The sequence below is a fragment of the Phascolarctos cinereus genome, unplaced genomic scaffold, assembly GCF_003287225.1.
Source record: "Phascolarctos cinereus isolate Bilbo 61053 unplaced genomic scaffold, phaCin_HiC Scaffold_1;HRSCAF=81, whole genome shotgun sequence".
Lineage (NCBI taxonomy): Eukaryota > Metazoa > Chordata > Mammalia > Diprotodontia > Phascolarctidae > Phascolarctos > Phascolarctos cinereus.
Genome location: NW_027555514.1, coordinates 84,371,662 through 84,380,330, shown reverse-complemented (window position 1 = coordinate 84,380,330; position 8,669 = coordinate 84,371,662). Strand labels below are relative to the sequence as shown.

The 8,669-nt window shown below is 42.2% G+C and overlaps 1 protein-coding gene across 1 annotated transcript; it reads right to left on the bottom strand.

Annotated features, from left to right (window-relative positions):
- Nucleotides 1-1,946: 1,946 nt before the first annotated feature.
- On the bottom strand, nt 1,947-5,823 carry LOC144454051 (U3 small nucleolar RNA-associated protein 14 homolog C-like). Its single transcript, XM_078152601.1, has one exon. The coding sequence runs from the start codon at nt 4,692-4,694 to the stop codon at nt 2,472-2,474; it is 2,223 nt and encodes a 740-aa protein (XP_078008727.1). The 5' UTR covers nt 4,695-5,823; the 3' UTR covers nt 1,947-2,471.
- Nucleotides 5,824-8,669: the final 2,846 nt, after the last annotated feature.

The window sequence follows — 8,669 nt, the reverse complement described above, 5'->3', positions numbered from 1 at the left end:
CCGCTGCTATCTGCCTGCACAGCCCTTTGCAAAGAGGGGCTCGCTCTTCTGCTCTCCCACACAAACTAAGGTCAATTCTCCAAAACACACATCAGCATGAAGGGTTTGAAAGCCCTGATCACACCTGGCTGGCTTCCAAGCAGGAGCAGAGCTTCCAAACAGAGCAGTGCTGAAAGCACACACGCTCATGGGGGCCACCTTCACTGGGCTCAAATACCCCTCACTGAATCTAGATGACGCTTCATCTCATGTAAAGAGACAAATCATGCTCATGTTTCCTAGAATCCCATCAGGATAACAAACCATTTGGAGAAACCACATCCTTGCTTTTCTATATTAATAAATCATGCTATCTCTACAAATGCTAAATAAGGTACTATCCCAAATTCCTTATTTGAGGAAGGTCAAGACCTCTAGGATTGTCTGCCTTTTTTCTCTCTTCTGAGGTTGAGAATTCACTTACCCCTCTAGGCCTACTTGCCCTTCCATCCTCCCCACCTGAAAAAAACAGAGGATAAATGTGTATAGGAGTTAGCTATAAGAATAGTTCATATTTTACCCTCATGCCTGATTTCATAATCTGATGCAGATAAGGCAACTCAGTGGTAACTTAGAGCCTCAATGAGCTGTCTAGGACACCAAGAGGTTAGGACTTTTTCAAGGTTATACAGTCAGTGTATATCAGAAATAGGACTTGAACCCAGGTCTTCCTATATCAGAGGTTAACCCTCTGCACTATGCCACACTGGCTTCCAGTTCATACTTATATTTTTGTTCTTGTTTGGTTGTTTTTCAGTCATGTCCAATTCTTCATGACCCCATTTAGGTTTTCTTGGCAAAGATACTGGAATGATTTGCCATTTCTTTCTCCAGCTCATTTTACAGATGAGGAAACTGAGGAAAACAGGGTTAGGTAACTTGCCCAGGGTTATACAGCTAGTTAAGTGTCTGAGGCCAGATTTAAACCCAGAAAGAGGACTCATACTTAGATAGCTCTTTATATTACAAAGTGTTTTACTGAGAAACATTACTCCATTTGATCCTTATAATAACTCAAACGGGGGCCTGGGGATAGATTTCAGAGGATCTATGAACTTGAATGAGAAAAAATTGCATCTTTATTTTAACTAGTCTCCAACTGAAATTTAGCATTTCTTTCAATTTTTTGGAAACCATTACCCTGAGAGGGGTCCCTAAGCTTTGCCAGGCTGCCAAAGCAGTCCATGACCCAAAAAAAGATTTAGAACATTGTTCTTGAAGCAATATGACCCCATTTTGCAGATGCAGAAGTGACTTATCCTAAATCATCCAGCTGGTATGTGACAGAATTGAAAGTTTAATCCAGATCTTTAGACTCTTGTCAGGGACTCCCAATCTGGTATTCCCATCTAGTATGAGCTTATCAAAGGGGCATGAGAAATGTGTGATAAATAATTATATTATCAAATAAAAATATTCCAAAAGTAGTAGTGCTGTGAAAAAAATCTGTGAATTAGAGAGAGAATTGGTGAGGAAGTGGGGGAAAGGTGGAAAATGGGGGGAGTTTTCTAGAGATTCTGGAAAATATGAAAAATGATAAAAATAATAATTCCTATTGCCAAAACCAAATGAAATGAGGTTTTTCACGCTGAGCCAGATAAAAATTGGGAACAACCCAGTGAAAAATGAGCTAATCAATCACTGCAGTAACCATTAACTCCAAATTGATTTCTAATAAAATGAAGTTACAAAACTTTTGGTTTATCTGTAGAGAAGCATATTTCACTCTTAAAACATACTTACAAGGCTTTAATTCCCTTCATAACAACTTATCTCTACGAATGAGGATCCTCACTCATGATCCTAATAAAATCCAAAGCAAGGCACAAAGTGGAGGCTGAATATGATATGTGGGTACCTCTTTCAAAAACTACACCATGAATAAAAACTTTTAGTTAACAAAAAAATAGACAAGGTTTTTGCTAATTTATTTGACTATGTTCTGGTAAACATTTAACATTTTTATAGTTTAAAAAAGTTATATGTCAAATAAAGTTTTCTTTATGAAAAATTAATCTCTTTATGTTATTTCTTATGCAAATATGCAAGATACACTCTAGAATTTATTTCCTTTCATACTTAGTAGAGGGTCTAGGAGAGTTTACTGAAAGCCACGGAACATAGGGACTGAAAAGATTGGAACTTCCTTGCTTTTGCTTTAAGCCCAGTACTTTTTCTTTTATTTAACTGGAAAGTCTGCTTTCTTTCCATTAGGTGACATCGCTGGCCACATGCAGGGTTCGCTTCATATTTTAGCAGCTGACGGCAAAGCAGAGACAAGGGAGAAATATGAGCTCTCCCTGCCCTGGGGCAACAAAAGGTGGCTGCTTGAGCACCAGGACACAGAGTGCTTCCTCTACCAGCCTTGTGGGACACGTGCGCACTGACTGCTGTAGTTTCCTCTGCAGGATGGAACGGCTTGAATACAGCAGCTAGAAGCTCACATCTGCCACCTTTATGGGCTCAATGATGTGACCCTGCTTGACCACAACTCGAGGAGCAGTCATTTCTTGGAAAGCCCTCGGTGTGTTCCAAGTAGAACCCACAGGGGTCTGAAAAGTACTTTCAAACTGAGTGTGGTGGCTGAAGGGGAATGGAAGCACGTTCACCTTTTGGGCGGCAGCCTGGATGTTACGCTTTTCACTGATGATCACATTTGGCAAGCTCTTGCCTTTCCTTGGGGGACCATCAGGGGCTTCTGTGAGGAACCTGCGTCTCTTCCTGGTCCTCCTTTCAAGGCCTGGACCCCCCCACTCCCCCCAGCCAGGCAGGCTCAGGGCCTCGGGCTTGCTTACTTCCTTAGCTTCCTGCCTCTCCTTCAGGAAGTCAGCAACAACGTCATCCCCAGCAAAGGCCTCCTTTATTATCTGCTTTTGGGCGGCCACCTCATCACTGAAGTCCTCCTCTTCTACCACCGTGGGAAGAGATAAAGCACTTGCCTTGTGGAATTTCACAGTGAGGTTGGCCTGTAGATCAATTACCACCTCTTTTTCTGTCTTTGGGGAACTCCTCTGCTCAGCTGGACTCCCCAGAGACTGCTGTGGCCACTCTCCTGCTAGAGATTTGAGAAGTTCCTGTTCTTGGGCACCTTCTCTCATTCCTAGAGTCTCTACCTCCTCCTGTGTCTGTACTCTCTCTCGCTTTTTTCTGGGCAAGGGTTCCTCCTCATCCTGGGCAAGCCCCTCTCCCTGGACAGGCTCCTTGGGGCCTGTGGTAGCTGACCTCTCATTTTGCTCTCTGTGTTGCCTTGCCTTCTTTTTGATTTTTGCAGAGAGAACCCTTAGTTCAGCTAACATGCCCTCATCTTCTTGCCTTCTAGGTTTTTTTGTCCTCTGTGTCTGTGACTCCAGGAGGATGCCCATCCTTTTCCTAAAGAACTTCATCTTTTCAAGTTCTTGTAGCAGAGACTCCTCTGCTATGACCTTTTCTTCTTCCTCACTCTCAGACTCTTCACTGGCAACAGTTGCCTTGGAAGGTTTTTGAGGGCCTTCCAGGGTCTTGGACATGTCTTCATGAGGGCCACGATTTCTCTGCATCCAGGGATTCAGACTCTCTGTCCCCGTCTTCACTTCATTCACTACAAGAGGGATGAGTTCACATTCTCCTTGTACATCTTCCTCTTGCTCGCTATCAGATGGCATTTGAGGTTTCTGGATCAGTTCTTTGTTCCTGGCCAGCTGTTCCTGGATTTCTTTATGGGTCTTCTGGTCATGCTTGGCCATGGCAGCCCTTGTCCTAGCCCACTTCCCCTTACTCTGGTGACTGAGGCTCATCCGCTCCACCATTCTGGCCACTTCTCTCTTTTCCAGCTCTTCTAATAAGGCAGGAGGACTAACTGTCCCTTTAAATTGCCTAAGGGCTTCTTTGGCCTTCTTTTTCCTTATCACCTGGTGAAACTTTTTGCTTTTGATTTTCTTCTGTTTTCGAGCCCTGGCCTCGAAGTAGGACTGGAGTGCCCGGGCTCTCTGAAGCTTGGCTCGGCGCTGCTTGGCCACCTCCAGGCTCATGGCTTTGAGGGAAGCCTTCTCTACTGGGGTCAGTAAAGGATCCCTCAATGGCTGCTGGTTCTTATGGAGGAGGTTAAAAATTTCCTGTTCCAGGGGAGTTCTTGCCTTCCAGTCACCCAGGAGTACCTCCTCAATAGGGGCAACTTGTACTTGTTTCTCTTCCAGGGGAAAAACTAGCTGTTCTGCTCTCCTATTCTTCAGAACCACTGCATCCCACTTGGCCAAGGCTTGGGAGGTTTTACTGTATGCAGCTTCCCTACAGATCTGCTCAGTGTCCTCTTTGCTGAGGAGTAACTCCACAGTCTTCTTACTTTTGACTTTCTTCAGCTGTCTTTTCACTTTGGCCAATGAGGAAGAAGGCTTGATATGTTCAAGCAGTTCTGAAAGGGTGAGCTTTTCCTCCATCCCTTCAGTGCTGACACTGAACTCTGACACCTGCAGACTGGCCTCAGATCTCTCAGCCCATCTCTGCCTGCTCTTTCCATCCAAGCCACTGATTGCCTCTAAGAGCTGTAGATGTTTTCTCTCTCCATCACTGTCTTCCTCATCCTCACTGGCACTTACAGGACAGCTGTTCAGAAAATCCACTACTTCTTCCCCTTGGTGCAATGCCAGAAGGCTGCTCTGCACAGCCAATATCCTATTCATGTTGGCAGGCAGCTGGTCATTCCTTATGCAGGCCCCTGTCCAGTGCTCTTTTCACAATACCACGGTTCCCTCTGAGCTCTATAGAGAACAAAAATGAAACAATTAATGTTATATAAGTGTTCTGAAGGAAAAATCAGCATTTGGCCCCAGTGTGAACCCTTATAATTTTTTTTTTAACAAAGTGGTAGAGAGCAGAGGGATACTTAGCTAGCAAAGTTTCAAGTGGAAGAACTGCAGGGAAGCTGAGTTTAGGCCAGTGGCATCAAACAGAAACAGGGGCCACTAAAATGATACACAAGGATCCCTGTGGGCTACAAATTGACTATTTTTACTGCATTTTTATTTATTTTGTTAAATATTTCCAAAGTACATATTAATCTGGTTTGGGCTGCTCTCAGGAGTATTGTGGGCCGCAAGCAGCCTGTGGGCTGTGTATTTGACACCTCTGGTTTAGTACTAAGTCAAATGAAAAACCTGAAAGACAGTTTCTGGGTAATTAATTATCAATTTATTAATTAGACTAGCTGGCAATCAATAAATTGATGGTCAGTGGTTTCTCTTAATAACCAAAGACACCAAGGGAGACCCTCAAATGCCTTAAATCTTTTCTGAAAGGGAACTCCCCTGACAAGCGAAAATCAACCCAGATTGGTGGACATTAATGAGGAGGTAGGCTAAAATTTTCTACTCCTCCTACTGAGAACATGGGCTTGATCATAAGACTCGGGAACCTCAAGACATCTGAGCAAGGGAAAGCCATCTCCATCTGGATCTCTCTAGCTGGTTTTCTCCCTCATGAGTTGGGTCACCCTAAACTCTAAGGGAGAAGATCAAGGGCAGGGGTTCCTTTCCGCAGGGTAAGGTCTTGCCTAGAGTGGATTCTGTTTGTGCTCTAAATAGAAATTAGGTCTCCTAGTTGGGTGGGGTCCTTCACAAAGTTGACAAGAGATATTCCTTGAGGGCTAGAAGGAATCTCATCAATCAGCTATGTCCTTCAGAGACTGACTGATCTTAACAGGAGTTAGAAGGGGAAAAGGATGAGTTGTCCTTAATACTTTGTTACTAATAAAATAGTACAATATTAATTTCTCTCAGTACATTACATTTTGTCTTGGGCTAGCTCAATTGGCCCATAACTTCTTCACACTTTTATAATGACAGAGAGAGCTTAGACACTGACAGATCACAGAGACATTACCATTTCCCAAGGAGCCTATGCAATGTCTTGCTGGTAAGACAGTGCCATTCTAGCATTAGCCAGAAAAGATGGGTATCAGGCAAACAGGAAAATATTCACTTTATGATATATCACTCAGATCAGCCATTGGCAAAAAGAGAACTTGTAGTCAGTTATCTCAATGAATCCGTCTCCTACCTCCCCATATGTCCTCACAGACTAGCACGTTGTTGCTTATTTAGTGAGTACAGTAGGAAGAATTATACTTTTTGGCAGAAGTGATTTCATCCACATTATCCTGATAAGCATGTCAACTTTACATGCTGTTTTACTAGTGGAACCTTGGATAATGTCATGAATGTCTATATTACAAAATGACACTTCTAAAATAAAAATAAATCACTGTCCTAAAAAAGACTGTTCTTAGAATTTATCTCAAGTAAGTATCATAGGAGGACAGAGATAAGGACCCCTAGAGACTGCACTAATCAGCCAGAAAATTAGTGGAAGAAGGTGGTGTGGAAAAAGCATGGCCCAAAGGAAGAAGAAACAAGGGGGTGGCTTGACTCCTAAGGACAAAAATCTTTTTAAGCCTTTAAACTAAAGAAGGAGCTATAAAGTCAAGTGAAGAAGAGAAATGAAAACAGTAAGGACAGATGGGATGGAGGAGAAGGAAAAAGGTCACACAAGATGGATTTCAAAAGAAGCAGTACTTCCAGTGTGTCACCCAGTTGAGTCCAATGCTGAATTTCTGCTTAACTGTTAAATATCTTTGAAATGTTCACTCTGAAGTGCCCATGACATGTAGGATGCCTACTGAAAATACAATCAGAGCACTCCATGAATGCCAAATAACATCCATGTATTTTATGCTTATTTTCTTATCAATATGGGAATCTTTTTTTTCCTCCATAAACTCTGAGCTGTATTCTAGCCTTAAAGGTCTTCTTAAAATCTGTTCCATCTAATCTGAGCAATGACAAGTATGTCATTTTTGAGGTTATATTTCAATACTATCTTTCTCACCCTTTTACTGACTATGAAGGCTACTCCGTTTCTTCTAAAGGATTCTTGCCCACAGCACTATACGTAACAATCACCTGAATTATCTGCCCATTCCTTTCCATTTAAGTTCTCTGACACCCAACATGTTGACATTCAATCTTTCCATCTCTTGTCTGACCATGTCCAGCTTACTCTGGTTCACAGATCTTACATTCTAGGTTCCTACACAATATTGATCATTACAGCATCATACTTTCCTTTCATCACCAGATCCATCTGAAACTGAGCTTCCTTTTGGCTTTAGCCCAGCTGCTTCATTCCTTCTGGAGCTACTTGTAGTTGTCCTCTATTCTTCCCCAGTAGTGTGTGGGACATCTTCCTACCTGAAGGGCTCATCTTTTGGTATCATATATTTTATCATTTTAATACTGTCCATGGGGTCTTCTTGGCAAAGACATGAGAGTGGTTTGCCATTTCCTTCTTCAGTGGATCATCTTTAGTCAGAACTCTCCGCTATGACCTGTCCATCTTGAGGAATCCTGCATGGCATAGCTCACAGTTTCATTAAGCTATACAAGCCCCTCTGCCACAACAAGGCAGTGATCCAGGAGGGGACTTGAACCATATTAACAAAATATTACTGACAGGAAAACTCAAGTAATCAAGTTTTTCTTAACCCCTCATAATCTAACCCCTCATAAACCCCCCCCATAGACTCTCATGACATTGGGGAAAACAGCACAAATCCCCAAAGGGAAATTTATACTTCAAGATATTAAAGAGAGGGGCTGTCTTGTGATGCTGTTGGAACAGCCCTCTTGGCATCTGCTTTCCTCCTGAAATATGGGTTTTAGTTATAATGTATGTTGTTTATCTAATATGTGTTTTTCTTAAAAAAATCTATCAAAGAGATGATACGCAAAGATGGCATAATAAATTATAATTAGATTATGGGAGATACTTGCTAGGATATGTCAAATTGAGCATAAGTCCTTTTTTGCTGAGGTTTGGCATGGACTAGAATCAACCAGTCAATAAACATTTATTAAGCACCTACTATATGCCAGGCCTTGTTGTGGCAGAGAAGGTTGTGTAGCTAAATGAAACTATGAACTATGTCATGCATGTTTACCTAAGATGGACAGGTCATAGTGAAGAGTTTTGACAAAAGGTGATCCACTGAAGAAGGAAATGTCAAATTACTCCAGTATCTTTGCCAAAAAAAAGTCATATGCAGTATTAAAATGTTAAAGAGATGACACCAGAAGATGAGCCCCTCAGGTCAGAAGATGTCCAACACACTACAGAGGAAGAGTGGAGAATAATTACGAGTAACTCCAGAACTAATGAAATGGCTGGGCCAAAGCTGAAAGGAAGCTCAGCTGCTGAAGTGCCTGGTAATGAAAGGAAAGTCCAATGCTGCATAGGAACCTGGAACGTGACATCCATGATACAAGGTAAGCTGAATGTGGTCAAACAGGAGATGGAAAGATTAAACATCAACATTCTGGGTGTCAGTGAACTTAAATGGATGGGAATGGGCGGATTTAATTCAGGTGATCACTACATATCCCACTGTGGGCAAGAATCCCTTAGAAGAAATGGAGTAGTCCTCATAGTAAATAAAAGGGTGTGAAAAGCAATACTAGGATATAATCTCAAAAAATGGCAGAACTACTTATTTCAATCCAAGGCAAACCATTCAACATCACAGTAATACAAGTCTATCCTTCAACCACTGATGCTGAAGAGGCCAAAGTTGATCAGTTCTATGAAGACCTACAACATCTCCT

Coding starts and splice junctions, on each gene's coding strand:
- LOC144454051 (XM_078152601.1), bottom strand. CDS start 4,694: ATGAATAGGATATTGGCTGTGCAGAGCAGCCTTCTGGCATTGCACCAA.